The sequence below is a fragment of the Trachypithecus francoisi genome, unplaced genomic scaffold (assembly GCF_009764315.1).
Source record: "Trachypithecus francoisi isolate TF-2019V2 unplaced genomic scaffold, Tfra_2.0 Lachesis_group0, whole genome shotgun sequence".
NCBI classification, from domain to species: Eukaryota; Metazoa; Chordata; class Mammalia; order Primates; family Cercopithecidae; genus Trachypithecus; species Trachypithecus francoisi.
The window spans coordinates 181,009,107-181,025,232 of NW_022681453.1; the positions used below are offsets into that span (position 1 = coordinate 181,009,107).

The window sequence follows — 16,126 nt, forward strand, 5'->3', positions numbered from 1 at the left end:
TTATTTGGCAATAAAAAGAAATAAAATATTGATACATGCTATAGTATTGATGACCCTTGAAAACATTATGCTAAGTGAAAGAAGTTAGACACAAAAGGCCACATATTGTCAAATTCCATTTATGCAAAATGTCCAGAATAGGCCCATCCGTAGAACAGCAAGTAGGTGAGTGCGTTAGTGTGTGCTGGGAGAGGGAGGAATGGAGAGCGATTGCTCATAGGTGTGGAGTTTCTTTTGGGAATGATAAAAATGTTATCATCTGAAATCAGATAGTTGTGGTAGTTGCACACCTCTTTGAATAGTCTAAAAATGACTGAATTCTACACTTTAAAAGGTGAATTCTGTGATGTATGCATTATATCTTGAAGTGGTTTAAAAAAAGGATAGAAGCTCAAGAGTCCTCAAAGTTTAACAGATTTTCAGGGTGGAAACTGGTTTTGACATTGATGACTCCTAGGATTCTTGTTTTATTTAATGTTTGGCTTCTTGGGATATTTTCTTTTCATGCCAGCTCGGCAACATGCTTAAAAATGTTGTAGCTGGGCACAGTGGCTCACATCTGTAATCCCAGCACTTTAGGAGGCTGAGATAGGCAAATCATGTTTGAGACCAGCCTGGGCAACATGGCGAGACCCTGTCTCTACAAAAAATTACAAAAATTAGCCAAGCATGGTGGTGCATGCCTGCAGTCCCAGCTACTTGGGAAGCTGAAGTGGGAGGATTGCTTGAGCCCAGGAGGTTAAGGCTGCAGTGAGTAGTGATTGTGCCACTGCACTCCAGCCTGGGTCACAGGGTGAGAAAAGAAAAGATCACTTTTCTTTTCTTTTCTTTTTTAAAAGACAGAGTCTCACTCTGTCACCCAGACTTGAGTGCAGTGGTGCAATCACGGCTCACTGGAACCTCAACCTCCCAGGCTCAAGCAATCCTGCCACCTCAGCCTCCCAAGTAGCTAGGACTACAGGTGTGCACCACCACACCTGGCTAACTTGGGTGTTTTTTTGTGGAGACAGGGTTTCGCCATGTTGCTCAGGCTGGTCTCAAACTCCTGAACTCAAGCAGTCTACCCATCTCAGCCTCCCAAAGTGCTGGGGTTACAGGTGTGAACCATCACACCTGGCCAGAATCACTTTTCTGCAAGCTAAATGTGATCTTTTTCTAAACAGAGTGACACAGAACTGGGAGCCAAACAGACTTGGCCCTGCTACTGTTAGCTCTGAGATCTTAAGCAAAATATTTAATATGTTAAAGCATCTGTAAAATTTGTCTAATAATACCCACCTCTTACGATTATTGAAAGAGTCAAATAGAAATCCATGTAAATTGTTTAGTACTAGCACATTATAAGAACTCATAACTCTTGTTCTGGGGGAGATGATAGTATCCAAATGGCATGGGGACCTCTCCGTCCCTCAAAGCTATTGGTGAAATTGCTCAGAATCTCTGTGTGACGAGCACAAAGGCCTCCCATATTTCTTTTTTTTTTTTTTTTTGAGATAGAGTCTTGCTCTGTCACCCAGGCTGGAGTGTAATAGTCCGATCACAGCTCACTGCAACCTCTGCCTCCAGGGTTCAAGCAATTCTCATGCCTCAGCCTCCAGAGTAACTGGGATTACAGGTGTGCACCACCACGCCCAGCCAATTTTTGTATTTTTAGTAGAGGTGGGGTTTCACTATGTTGGCCAGGCTGGTCTTGAACCCCTGGCCTCAAGTGATCTGCCTGCCTCCGCCTCCCAAAGTCTGGGATTACAGGCATGAGTCACCACTTCTATGTACTTCAGTTAATTCCCAAAGAGCCCGTATTCTCTTGCCCTTTTCCGCCTTCTCCCCCACCTCCTTTATCCTTTGCTGTCATCCATCTCTGGTGTCTGTAAAAAGCTCACTGGTCCCAGTGGTGGGTTGGTTTTAGGTGTTGACCAATGACCGGTACAGAGGCTCTTGGAGAATGCAAAGACCTACCTCCTGTTCCATTCTCCTCCCACTTCTGTTTGATCTCCCTTCCCTCCTGGATTACTCATCCTTCTCCTCTCCAAATCCTTCTTCTGTTGTGCAGGGAAACTCTCCAGCTCCTACCTCCAAACTGTGTATCTTACTTCAGTGAGGGCACTGCAGAGAAAAGACTCCTCGCCAAACCGGAAGCAACTTCTTAGAGGGCAGTGGGCCTTATAAACAGGAACTTCTTTTCCTGCAACATGATTGTTTTTATTCTTCTTATTGTGCAACAGCAATGCCGTGGATATTTCCCTGATGTTTATTTTGACTTGAGAGCACAGCAAGTGGTTTGAACCTGTATGAGCAATACCTTCATGCTGGCACTGCTTGGCTGGCAATTAGAGTAATTGCCTGTGGCTAACCATGGACCTTTGCATGGGTGCTTTACCTGAATCCAGAGGAGAAAGCTGGGGTCAGCTAAAATTGTGCCCACAAGATCTTTGTTCTTTGGAGGGGAGGATTAGCTGGGGCCCCGTGCAATGCTGATGCCACTTTGGTTGTTTTCTTATAACCCGTGTCGTCCGTGGTTCCCACAAAATGAGCATTGGATATTGCACCTTCTGCGTCTTCCTTTATGCCACCTCCCACTCCTCCTTCACGAAGCTGTTTGTCTGGATGAACTTGTTTGGTGAGGCTGCGAGACCTTCCATATCAAACTGAGAGCTGCCTTTTTCACCTGCTGTTTTTTGCTTCATGATTCTAATATCTAGCCCTGTCTCCTGAGAAAAAAAATTTGTTTTTTTGAGATGGTGTCTCACTCTGTCACCCAGGCTAGAGTGCAGTGGCACAATCATAGTGCCCTGCATCCTTGAACTTGGCTCAAGGAATCCTCTTGCCTCGACCTCCCGAGAAGCTGGGACTACAGGCACATCCCACCCTCCCCAGCTAACTTATTAATTTTTTTGTAGAGATTGAGGTCTCACCATGTTGCCCAGGACAGTCTTGAGCTCCTGGCTCAAGCGATCCTCCCACCTCAGCCTCCTGAGTAGCTGGAACTACAGGTGTGCTCCAACGCACCCAGCCCTGAGAAATTATTTAGTCTTGAAAAGAGGAGAGAAAGGGAGAAGAGAAAGGAACAGAGTTTAATCCTGGTAAAGGCCACTGGTATCCAGGGAGGCCCTACATGGTGAGGCTGTGGGCAAGTAAGGCCCCACCGTGGTTGCTGCTGCTGACTTAGAGGCTTTGTCTTTCCATTTTCCAAGGATTCTCCCTTTTTCTTTCTTTCTTTCTTTTTTTTTTTTTTTTTTTTTTGAGACAGAGTCTCACTATGTTACCCAGGCTAGACTCAAACTCCTGGGCTCAGGTGATCCTCCTGCCTCAACCTCCCAAGTAGCTGGGATTACAGGTGTGTGCCACCACATCTGGTTTATTCTCCAGGGAATGGGACTGCATTTGAGGGTAATGAGAGTTTGCAGGGACTATGTTGTGTTACCCAAACTCAAAGGACTCTATTACCCTAAGTTATGTTACTTGTTCCAGTGAAGTCGTTGTTTTGGAGAGGCCTGTGGACCAGAATGATACTGGGCCCCAGACCAGTTGTGTTGGCCTATACAGTGCTGAAAATCAAAATTAGTTGCCAGTATGTAAATCTCAGATATCATAAAATCTAGATTTCCATGATCTCTTGGAAAATTGGACAAATGCACAATACTGAGCCTACATTTCCTCATGGCAGTAATCCTTTGGAGCCAAGAAGTGGCTGCCCTCTGCATATAAGACTGTTGGTCAAGATGCATGTTTGTTGTACCAAAGACCAAAACAAGTGGCTTAAACAAAGTAGAAGCTTGTTTTTCTCTCATGTGACAGTCAAAGCACTAATTGCCCAGGGCAGATATGATAGCTCCATGGTGTCAGAGACACTATCTACTTCTGTCTTGTTTTTCCCTGTTCTCTGTAGTGGGTTCCATCTTCTGGTCCAAGATACTGCTTCATTTCCCACCTCCTGCCTGCTCCAGCCTTCAGCAGGCTGGAGAAGTAGGTCCCTTTCTTCAAGATCCAACCTGGAAGTTACATGTATCATTTCCTCTGGCATCCTGTTGGTCAGAATGTACAGCATGGCCACATCTGACTGCAGATGAAGCTGGCGAAATGTCCTCATCCACGTGGCCATGTGAATAGCTAAAACCCACTTCTTGCTAAAGGCAGAAGGTGAGAGTGGATGGTATGGACAAACTATACTCTGTGCTGTGAGGGGCCTTGCAGTCACCTATTTGCTACTACCCTCAGCTCTCTCCAGTCTTCCCGTAACTGAGGCCAAGAGGCATTGTCATTTGTTGCCTTATAACTGATGCGTTTCACTCATTTATGTTACCTGCTTGGTCCTTGTAGACATTTGAGTTTGCCTTCTCAGCTAACCCTGATCATCTCTTTCAACAGACCTCCATGCTTTTATATGTGTTGCTGCCTCTGTTTAGAATTACCTGGCCTCCCTTTCAGGCCTGGCAAACGCCTTCTCTGGATAACGCAGCCCCATGCCTCCCTTCCCAAACTGAGTTATCTCTGTTGACGTATCCTAATACATAAGCTGCTAATGTTACATAATACCTTTTAGTTTACTTACCTTTATATACTTGATGCCCAGAACAGCACTGGGTACATAAAAGACTGAGGGTCAGTCCTGTTTACTGAGTGTTCATTCAGAGAAAGACACTTCCTAGAACTTCAAAGCATTTTTAATATCTAACAGTGAAATAGTGCATTAGTCACAACCTGTACAGCTGTAGATGATGGAAACTTGGCTAAGTCGGCTTCCATGACAACGAAAAGGAGGAGGACTTACTGGCTCATGTATCTGACAAGCTGAGCTATGTATCAAGCTTCAGGTATGGCTGGAATCAGGAGTTCAATAGATAGCAGGACTCAGTCTCTCTCCTCAGTGTCTTGGCTGTGCTTTCTTCTGAATAAACTTCATTCTTAGAAAGACTTCCCCTGCATGATGACAAAGATGCCACCCACAGTTCTGTATTTTTCTTATAGTTAGTGACTTTTTAAGAAACCATCAGGCTGTTTCTTCACAATGGTAACCAAGCACTTCATAGTGGCCACCAATCAGAAGGAAGTCCCTGATTGACTTAGCTCCGGTCACATGGTCATTCTCGGTCCAGTCAATGTGGCCAGGCATAAGTGAGGGGGGAGAATAGGGTCTGGAAGCAGGGAGCCTAAGGCCGATTCACACTGACTTCCTAGAACGGAATCAAAAGGAAAACCCCAACTTTCCATGCCCAGGTAGTGAAAGGATCAGAGGCTACTTCCTTTGCACCCCCACCCACTTTTTCTTCCTGGCAGATGGAAAATGGAAAGTACTCTGATTGCTCCCCTCCTGCAACCAATCAGACTGGTCGTGGGCCTAGTCTTCATTTGCATAGGGGTATAACTTTGTAACTTCACTTCAGCCTTTGATTGGTCACCTTCTACAATCAATCAGACTGGTCATGGGCCACAACTTTATTTACATAGGATGTAACCAAGTAACCAATGAGAAATCTCTAGAAGGTATTTAAACTCCAGAAAATTCTATAACCAGCACACTTGAGCCCACTTCCACACTGTGGAGTGTGCTTTCGTTTCAAAAATCTGTGCTTTCATTGCTTCATTTGTGTGTTTTGTCCAATTCTTTGCTCAAAATGCCAAGAACCTGGATGACTCACAGTGAAGACCCCTCACTGGTAATATAAGTGCTCTGGCCACACTTGGGTCATCTGTCTACTTCTGGTACCTGGCATGGAGTCAACCCTACTCCAATTACATGGAAGGAAAGATAGGTCTCCAAGACAAAAGAAAACAGGCAAAAAAGAAAAAAAAAGTGGCAATTATATTTGGAACTACCTTTGTCTCATTTTATAAATAAAGCAGTTGAGGCTGAATGATTATAGTAACCTAAGGTCACAACCAGGATGCGGCAGAGGTGGAATTTACTCCAGATCTTCCTGACTCTAAATGGTAGACTGTTAATTCACTGTACCCAGTTATTTCTGAAGGGAGTTATCCTGGAACTCCCCAACCCCCATCTCTGCATGGGGACAATCCTGAGGTTTGATGCTCCTGTGTATGACTGTTAGAATATAGAGATACCTTGTAGGCCCATCATGGCAGGATTTTGTGTAGGTGCACATGTTTAGCTGTAAGCTCTGTTTTCCCTGGCACCTCTCTAGCGGCTACACTGTACCTGAAAATATTTCTCTTACCCATCAAAAGAACTCTTTACATTAATAAAAGTTGGAAGAGTCAGGCAGCTGGATTCGTCTCTTGGAACCTTTTTTGTTAATTTAGCACATGCATTCTCATTAAGGGGCGGTGTTGCATGCAAGGGAGCAAAAACAGGTTCTGGGCGGTAGGGAGGGAAATCTTACCTTTTTTAAATGAATAAAGTACATATATACATGTAGTATGTAAATAGACAGTTTATCTGTGATGTTAAAATTTCCTGGCGATAATATGCTGTGATGAATGCCGTCTTGAAAACTGTAACAAATCATCCCTCCAGGTCTCATTCTTCAACGGCTGTCACCTTTTTTCTCTGCTCCACCTTGGCAGCAAAACTTCCTGAAAGAGTTGTCTTTATTTCCTAATTCCTTTCATCCCATCTGCTCCTGAACCCTCTCCAATCAGCCTTGTCACTAGTCTACCCAAACAGCTCTTACCGAGGGCACCAGTGATGTCTGTTTTGCCAAAGCCAAGTGGTCAACTTTCAGCACTTACCACATTGAGCCTGCAGGCCACATTGACACAGTTGACCCCTCCCCTCAATCCTTTAAATATCTTATTTTCGCCGGGCGCAGTGGCTCAAGCCTGTAATCCCAGCACTTTGGGAGGCCAAGACGGGCGGATCACGAGGTCAGGAGATCGAGACCATCCTGGCTAACACGGTGAAACCCCGTCTCTACTAAAAATACAAAAAACTAGCCGGGCGAGGTGGCAGGCACCTGTAGTCCCAGCTACTCCAGAGGCTGAGGCAGGAGAATGGTGTAAAACCCGGGAGGCAGAGCTTGCAGTGAGCTGAGATCCAGCCACTGTACTCCAGCCCGGGCGACAGAGCAAGACTCCGTCTCAAAAAAAAAAAAAAAAAAAAAATCTATTTTTGTGGCTTCAAAGGTCACTGTCCTAATTTTGTTTTCTTATCTCACTGGATGTGCACCTCATCTTCTTTCCTGGTGCCTCCTTATCTCCCCAGCTGTAAACACAAGAGTGCCAGGGCTCAGGCCTTAGAACATTCCTCTTCTCCATCTACATTCATTCCCTCAGAATCATGGCTTTCGACTCTCTCTATAGGTCCTCATTTCTAGCCTCAGCCTAGACTTCTCCCCTGGATCCCAGATTTGTATATGCCCGCTCACCATCTTTTCTAATATGTCTCATAGGGAACTCAGGCTAAGTATCAATTTTGGGTTAATACAGAGAACAGAGAAACATATTAAAAGAACCCAGTCAGCAAAAATCAGATTGTATGTACAGGACAAATGACCCCATTTTTTCAAAAAGCAAATTTTAAAGAAAAAGTAATAGAGGAGATGCCTATAGATTAAAAGAGATTTAAGAGAGAAATGTCAATCAGTTGCAATATATGTACCATATTTGGATATTGATCCAAGCAACCATAAAACAATTATGAGATGATCAGGGTTATTTGAATATTGACTGGGTATTGGATATTATCATTAATTATTTTTAGCTATGAGAATGGTGATTTGGCGATATTAGAAAGAAATTCAAAAAAATATACCCAGAATGTTATCAGTTCTTACCACCTGCAGTATAATCACCCTCAACCAAACTAACATTCTCTCTTGTCTTATTTTTATATTGCCTCTTAGCTGATTTCCCTGCCTGTAACCGACCCCCTACACCAGTCTGCTCTCAGCACAACAGCCAGAGATATCCTGGTAAGATGTGTCATGGTATTCCACTTCCCATTGCATTTGGAGTGAGAGAGCCAGTCTGTTCAGTTTCAGTCTACAAGACCCCATGGGTTCCTCCCTTACCTCTCTGACCTCATATCCCACACTGCACTCCTGGGTGAGCAGCTCTGGCCCCCTTGCTGCTTTTGTGACACAGCAAGCATGCCCCAGCTCTAGGCATTTGTATTTTCTCTTCCTCCTGCCTAGAACCGACTTTCTCCGGGTCTTATTTCAGCACCTCCTTTCCCTGAACACTCTATGTAATAAGTTAACCCTTATTTCCTTGGCCTACCTAATATTTTTCCATAGCGTTTGTCACCATCTGACATATGTACTGTTTTTTAGTCTGATGCTTCCACTAGAACATGAGTTCTGTGAGAGTAGAAATTGTATTTTTCATTGCTCTATCCTTAGGACTTAAATTGCACATAACAGGCACTAAATAAATGTTGAAAGAAAAATAATTTTTCATGCAGGGGGAGAAAATGTTTATAAATGTTTAGGGGGAGCATGATAATGAAAAAAGTTGAGAATCCCTGCTTTAGCCTTGGAAAGCATGTGGTCATCTTGTACCTGCTCTTACTGTTGTTACTGTACTTACATTTTTCTCTCTTTTACACCTTGGGATACTCTGTTTTATCATGTTATAACGTGTCATACAGCAAAACTTTGTGAATTAGCTCTAATTGGGGGAAAAGCCATTTGAGTTTCTTCTCTTCAGACTGAGCGCTTGCTGTCTGGCTTCTGTACTGCAGTCGGGGAACTGCACATCACAGGCGCATGTAACGTGACCAGCACATCCCAGGGGAGTTAGCTTCCTTCCCCATGCATGAGCTGGAGCCTGCGGAACAGGATGGGGACAGTTTACTGAGGTGCCATTGATCCCGGGACACGTCTAGGCATTTCAGGCCGGGCAGTTGACCATCATATGGGTCTCTCCTACACAGCAGGATGTTTACTGTGTCTGCCTTTCATGATTTATCTTGACACACAAAAAAACTTGTTTTTTACATGCCCACACACATCCCCTCCCCTCCCCTCCGTCCCACCCTCCACGCTTGGAGAACTAAGATGTCAGGGAGGCCCCGAGGAGGAATAAGCAAGAAATGAGACAATCCAGGCAGGCACTCAGATGTGCCCTTAGTTTATGGCCAGAAAACAGTGCTCTAGGTGTTTCCAGATGACTGTAGCACCTTTTCTGAAACTCCATTTGTAAATATTTATAGCACACTTCTTTCCAAAAAGGATTTGAAGTAGCTTTATGAGTATACATAAACCCACACACAAATATACACTTCAGGCTGGGCGCAGTGGCTCACGTCTGTAATCCCAGCACTTTGGAGGAGGCGAGGTGGGTGGATCACCTGAAGTCAGGAGTTCGAGACCAGCCTGGCCAACATGGTGAAACCCTGTCTCTACTAAAAGTACACAAAATTAGCTGGGCATGGTGGCACATGCCTGTAGTCCCAGTTACTTGGGAGGCTGAGGCAGGAGAATCACTTGAGCCCAGGAGGCAGAGGTTTCAGTGAGCCGAGATTGTGCCACTGCACTCCAGCCTGGGCAACAGAGCAAGACTCCGTCTCAAAAATAACAAAAAATAGATATATATGTATACACACTTAGATTTAACAAAACAGGAGTGGAAAACAAGAAACCTGGCCTGAAAGAACAGGAGGAAGCAATGAGGGAGTCTTGAGGGTTAAGTTGGGATCTGTGATCCCACATGCAGCTGGATGCCCTCTGCCAGCCCAGTGCCCAGGGGAGCAGGGTGGGGCTGCCTCACCTTGTCCTCACCTTCTACCAGCCTGTGCATTATATCTCATAATTTTTCCCCTTTAGTCATCACATTGGGTTATCTATTGAAAAATCCTAGTAGCCAACTATATAGTATCATTTCAAAGTGGACGTAGGACTTTGAGTAGACACTCTAGGTGATTGGTGCCTGTCTCCAGCCCAGCCTGTGACCACAGCTTGCAGGGGGCGTGAACTGCATCTATTCATCTTTGTGCTCCAGTACCTGGAAGCCAGGAGGAACTCAATAAATATTTTACTGTATAAATGAAGGGCATTACAGTTCTTCTTACAAGAAAGGAAGAAGCCTGTCAGTTGTGTGAGGGAAAGGTCTTTGTTTTTGTTTTTTCCTGGTTCTATTTTGAGCGTTCTCTCGTGGGCGGTTATATTAGGAATTTTGAGTGGTGTCCTGGGTCTAGTTCTCAAGAAAATTGGGAGAAATACAGACACAGGATTCATGTGGCTTTCCTTGTAAAGGGGAAAATTGAAGTCCTGACTTTGATGAGCAGTTTAATGCAGAATCTGAGAGGCCCCAGCAAAGGTGATGAAGGGACACACCTTTTGTCATATGACCTGTTTCAAGAGCAAGCGGAGATTCCTCAGGGAGGGTAGAGAGCGGTACCTAAATGTTAACTGCTTTCAGGGCCACTTTGGGTACATGCTAGAGGTGGTTCAATTTGGGATTATGTAATATAGTAGTAAAAAGCAGGGACCTTGCATAGAATTATACACAAAAATATACCACAAAAAATAATAGTACAGCTGGGTGCAGTGGCTCTTTCCTGTAGTCTCAGCACTTTGGGAGGCCAAGGCGGTTGGATCACTTGAGGCCAGGAGTTTGAGACCAGCCTTGGCAACATGGTGAAACCTGGTCTCTACTAAAAATATGAAAATCAACTGGGCGTGTTGGCACACACCTGTAATTTCAACTACTCAGAAGGCTGACACATGAGAATTGCTTGAACCTGGGAGGCAGGTTTCAGTGAGCCAAGATGATGCCACTACACTCCAGCCGGGGTGACAGTGCAAGATTCTATCTCAAAAAATAATAATAAAATAAATAATAATAGTAGTAGCATGTGTAAACATGGGCGAAATCTATGTGAAGTGTATTGTGCTCATTTCGGTTTCCTGGTTGTGATAAAGTACTGTAGTTACATAAGGTGCCACTAATTAGACAAATTGGGTGATGGATATATAAGACCTGTCTACACTGTTTATGAGTCTATAATTCAAAATTAAAAAGCAGGGCATTGGCAACAGAGTTGGATTGAATCCCCCATTACCCCAGCTGAGAGGTGACTTTTTTCTCCTAGCATTTAACATAATTCTTAACTACCTATTTGTTCTTTGCCTTTCTCCCCCAGGAAAAAGCAGAAGCTGAGTCTGTTTTGTTCACTGCTAAATTCTCTGTCTCCTAGCACAGTGTGTGGCGCCTATGTTTTGAAGTCAGATGTTTGGATGAAAGAGTAATTGTGGACACAGGTGACTTAAATTCTCTCAGGTGGTCTGCAGTTAGGTTAATACCTCCCTCTCAGGACAATGGGAGAATTAAATGTGTATAATGTAGCTAAAGCTTAGGACCTTCTGCAAGCAAACACTCAACTCCAGGAGGTGGCAGACTTTTCCTGTCAAGGGTCAGATAGTAGTGGCTCGGGCTTTGCAGAGCCTGTGGTCTCTTGTAGCGGTCCACCTTGGCCACTGTAGCACAAACGCAGCCAGAGACAATCGGTTCATGAATGAGTGAGGTGCATTTAAAAATGCAACTTAAAATCTTTTAAATTGCAATTTAAAAATAATACTTTTTATGAATCTGAAATTTGAATTCTTTCCAACCATTTCAATGTATAAAAGTCTCTCTTAGCTTATAGGTGGTAGGCTAGATGTGGTCTCAGGTCCACAGTTTGTGCACTGTCACTTTTGGCAAGCTCCTTCTCCACACTGCTGGCCACTGGGGTACACAAAGAAGCTGTGGAAACTATATAATTTTGTGGCAAAGTTAATGTTCCCCACAAAAGCATATCTGTGCAATGAGTTGCTCTCTGGGCTGGGACGAAGGCTGCTCCTGTGGCCCAAATAAACCCAGCATGCATTTTACATGGGAGGCTTTGTACGACTGGCACCATTTCCCATAGGAAGGTGTAACACACATGTTCTCAGCTCTAGGCAGCTTGCTGTAGAGCAGGGCTGTCCAATCTTTTGGCTTTCCTGGGCCACACGGGAAGAAGAAAAATTGCCTTGGGCTACATATAAAATACGCTAACACTGACGGTAGTTGATAAGCTGAAAAAAAACGGTGCAAAAAAACTCATGTTTTTAAAAAGCTTACGAATTTGTGTTGGGCTGCATTTGAAGCCATCCTGGGCTGTAGGCAGCCCAATGGCCGCAGGTTGGACAACTTTGCTGTAGCGTGTTGTCCAGGTGCACTTGTCTGCTAGAAAGGGCAGATAGATGTGGGCTCTAGCCTGGCCTGATAGCCTCAGCTCTGAGCATGGGCAGATCTCTCAGGTCCTCTGAAACTTGGTTTCTTCTGCTTTAAAGGTGGAAAGGTGAGGTGCAGTGGCGTCCTACTTGTGGCTGTTTTGCTTAATTTGGGGTTAGCTAACAGCTGTTAAATTCCTTTTTCTGCCTAAAGTAACTATACTGATCCAATCCATTACAAAGTTGCTTTGAGGACTAAAATGAAACAATTTAAGGTGCCTGGCATTTAACCATCAGTTTTTTTTTTTTTTTTTGAGACGGAGTCTTGCTCTGTAACCCAGGCTGGAGTGCAGTGGCCTGATCTCAGCTCACTGCAAGCTCCGCCTCCTGGGTTCACGCCATTCTCCTGCCTCAGCCTCCCGAGTAGCTAGGACTACAGGCGCCCGCCACCTCGCCCGGCTAGTTTTTTGTATTTTTTTTAGTAGAGATGGGGTTTCACCGTGTTAGCCAGGATGGTCTCGATCTCCTGACCTCGTGATCCGCCCGTCTCGGCCTCCCAAAGTGCTGGGATTACAGGCTTGAGCCACCGCGCCCGGCTTAACCATCAGTTTTATTGGGCACCTTCTTAATGTTTGAATCTACAAAAGGTAAGATCATCTACATTCTTTCAGACACACAGCTATTTACTTCTCTGAATTTGAAATTTTTCTTCAACTGTTTGTCTTCATAAGAATTAACATGTTAGAGTCATAAATTTTGTTTTCAAAGTTTTACCTAAAACCCTCAGATATCTTGCTCCTAAATAGATTAAGGACCAATGTGATACTGCCCTCACTCTTAAAATCTTGAAATCCTTCAACTGTTAATACCATTAAACTATTACTAGCTGATTTATTTTTGTAGTATTCAAGTAAATTTTAATATAGGTTGGGTGAAATCTAGAAAAGTTGTATATTTTGTCTTTATGTATGATAGGAATTACAAGGAAGTGCCAATTCAGAGTAAAGTTAAATGAAAGCATGAGAGTTAGGGAAATAAGGCTTTATTAGACTACATAAATGCCTTCTGTGTTCAATTAGATTGTGAGAATCCGAATAAATATTTTAGAAAATTATTCTCTGAATAAAAGTGCACATTATTTTATGTATCCCTCATTATTTAATGTATTCCCTCAACCATATGGAGATGGTAGAAGAGATATTGATTCAGACTTTGGTTGTGAGTGAAGGAGATAGGAAAACTATCTGGAGGCTGCTGGTAGGATTATAAGGAAAACCACTAAAGAACCTGGAAATATGTTCATATGCCAGTGCCCCTCACCAGACAGTATTCCGTGCTTGAAGTTTGGCAAGAGAGAGCTAATCCGTTTATGACTTTTAAAAAAAAGTATTTACAAAATCTTAATTCACATGATATATACTATTTATTTGACATGTTTTATTATGGATCGTAAAACTAAGGTTCTGGAAGATTAAGTCACTTGCCAGGTATCGCATAGGTAGACCTGGAATCTGAACACAGTTGGCCTGACTTGCAGTCCATGGTCTTTTGACAACATCTTTGTTTCTCTGTGTTCAGGACTCTGCTAACACAGGATTTTACATGATAGGTCTTGCTCGCAAGGAGCTTACAACTTAATTGAGGAGCTGACTTTCGTATATGAGAGTAAGTAGAAGAAAATACCGCTATCATTTCTTTTTTTATTTTTTTAGAGACAGGGACTTGCTCTGTCACTCAGGCTAGAGTTCAGTGACATGATCGCCCACTGTAACCTTGAACTGCTGAACTCGAGTGATCCTCCCACCTTAGCCTCCCCAGTATCTGGCACTGCAGGCACCCACCAGACCCAGCTAATTTTTTAAAACTTTTTTGTAGAGATGGGGGTCTCACTGTGTTGAGTAGGCTATACAGCTGTCATTTCTTTTCTTTCTTTTTTTTGAGATGGAGTCTCGCTCTGTCACCCAGGCTAGAGTGCAGTGGCTCAATCTCAGCTCACTGCAACCTCCACCTTCCTGGTTCAAGCAATTCCCCTGCCTCAGCCTCCCAAGTAGCTAGGATTACAGGCGCATGCCACCACGCCCGGCTGATTTTTTGTATTTTTAGTAGAGATGGCATTTCACCAAGTTAGCCAGGATGTTCTCCATCTCCTGACCTCGTGATCCACCTGCCTTGGCCTCCCAAAGTGCTGGGATTACAGGTGTGAGCCACCGTGTCCGGCCACAGCTGTCATTTCTAAAGCACCTTTTGGTTTCCAATGAGCTATCTCATTTGGATTTCCTACCACTATGAATTAGCTGAGGTACATGCCATTAGCTCATTTTCATGGTGAGGAAACCATGAAAAGGCTCAAAGAGTTAGTGACTTTCCTAAGATTATACCAGTAAGTGACAAAGCCACAGTGTGGTACTTTGTGTCTTGCAGTTTCTTTTGTACCAGAAGTCACAATATCAACTGCATACAGGGGCCAGGAAAGCAGAATATATGAGTAAAGTGTGTTGTAAGGCAACAGGGAACAGTGGGTTTGTGATGAACCGGAGACTGACGCTTCCGTCTGAAGAGGGCACTGCTACTTTTCTACAGCTGGTTGTGCCCATAAAGAAGGGAAAGCCCTAGTGATAACAGATCTAATTTCTCAGAGATGCCCTAAATCTGAATTCTAATTTAAAATCTCCTGATTAACCTCCTCTTTGAAAATTCTCAAAACACTGAATTAACCAACACTATGTGTGCTAACCAAAACTGTCTTTTGGGCCTCGAGTTTGAGAATGAACTCTGCTGTATACTCTATGGCCTCTAAGACAAACTCTGATGGCTTTTCCCCAAATGAGTAAGAAGTCAGGAAGCTTCAGAGAGCCATAGTGTCAGAGAAGGCTTCCTGGAGGAGGTGGGATCAGAAAGGAGCCTTGAAGGATGGATAGTAGAAAAGAAAGGAGGGATCCTTCCAGGCTAAGAGAGGGGAGAGAATATACAGTATTGAGCACAACACCTGAAATATTATCTGAGGTAATAATATTAGCCATGATGCCAGTATGCTAGTATATTAATAAGAAAGCCAGTCTAACTGAAATAGATGCATAGAAAATGTAGGACCAGCCACCCAAACCTCCAGCAAATACCACACTTAGTGATGAAACATTAGAAGCTTTCTTTTATAAAATCAGGAACATAAGGATCCTATTACCATTTATATTCATCGTAGTACTGGAGGCCCTAACCCGTGTAGTAAGACAAGAATAAGAAATATAAGGATTGGAGGAAAAGGAGGCCAGTCATGGTGGTGCACACCTGTAATCCCAGCACTTTAGGAGGCTGAGGCAGGTAGATTGCTTGAGCTTAGAAGTTCGAGGTCCGCCTGGGCAACATGGTGAAACCCCATCTCTATAAAATATACAAAAAGTAGCCAGGTGTGGTGGTGTACACCTGTAGGCCCAGCTACTTGGGAGGATCACATGAGCCTGGTCAAGGCTGTAGTGAGCTGAGATTGTGCCATTGTACTGCAGCCTGGATGACAGAGTGAGACCCTGTCTCAAAAAAAAAAAAAAAAAAAGAAAAGAAACAAACAGTCATTATGCATAATCAGTATTATCTGCAACAAAAATCCAAGAGAATTTACAAAATAATGTTCAGCATGATTGCTCAATGTAACATCATAATACAAAAGTCAATTCCACTTCTGTATACAAACAATACACAGTTTGCAAATATAATTTCTAAAACTTACTATATTACCTTTATGGAGCAAACCTGTGAAACTTCATAGAAAGATAAAGATCTAAATAAATGGGAAGCTGTACCATGTTCATGAATAGGAAGCATCAGTATTGTAAGATGTCAGTCAGTTCCTAAACACATTCCATGTAATTATAATTCAAATCACAGTTTTGTGTGAGTATGGATAACGTACATGTATATTAAACTGCTTCTAAAATGTGTTATATGTGAAACAGGTAATCAAAGGCCAGCTTTGGAGGACTTTGGTGCCAGAACATGGAGTTTAGACCTGATCCAAGTTTGCTGCTGTTTCTCAGACT

At 43.5% G+C, this 16,126-nt stretch overlaps 1 protein-coding gene across 3 annotated transcripts in view; it reads left to right on the forward strand.

Moving 5' to 3' along the window:
• Positions 1-16,126, forward strand: part of CMTM8 (CKLF like MARVEL transmembrane domain containing 8) — a 132,712-nt gene that overhangs the window by 27,880 nt on the left and 88,706 nt on the right. The window contains exon 2 of one of the 3 annotated variants that reach the window (XM_033212891.1): positions 7,800-7,868. The exons of the other annotated variants lie outside the window; for them this stretch is intronic. Within the exon in view, the coding sequence (XP_033068782.1) occupies positions 7,800-7,868 (69 nt within the window). The remainder of the gene's footprint in view (positions 1-7,799; positions 7,869-16,126) is intronic. 3 annotated transcript variants of the gene reach the window in all.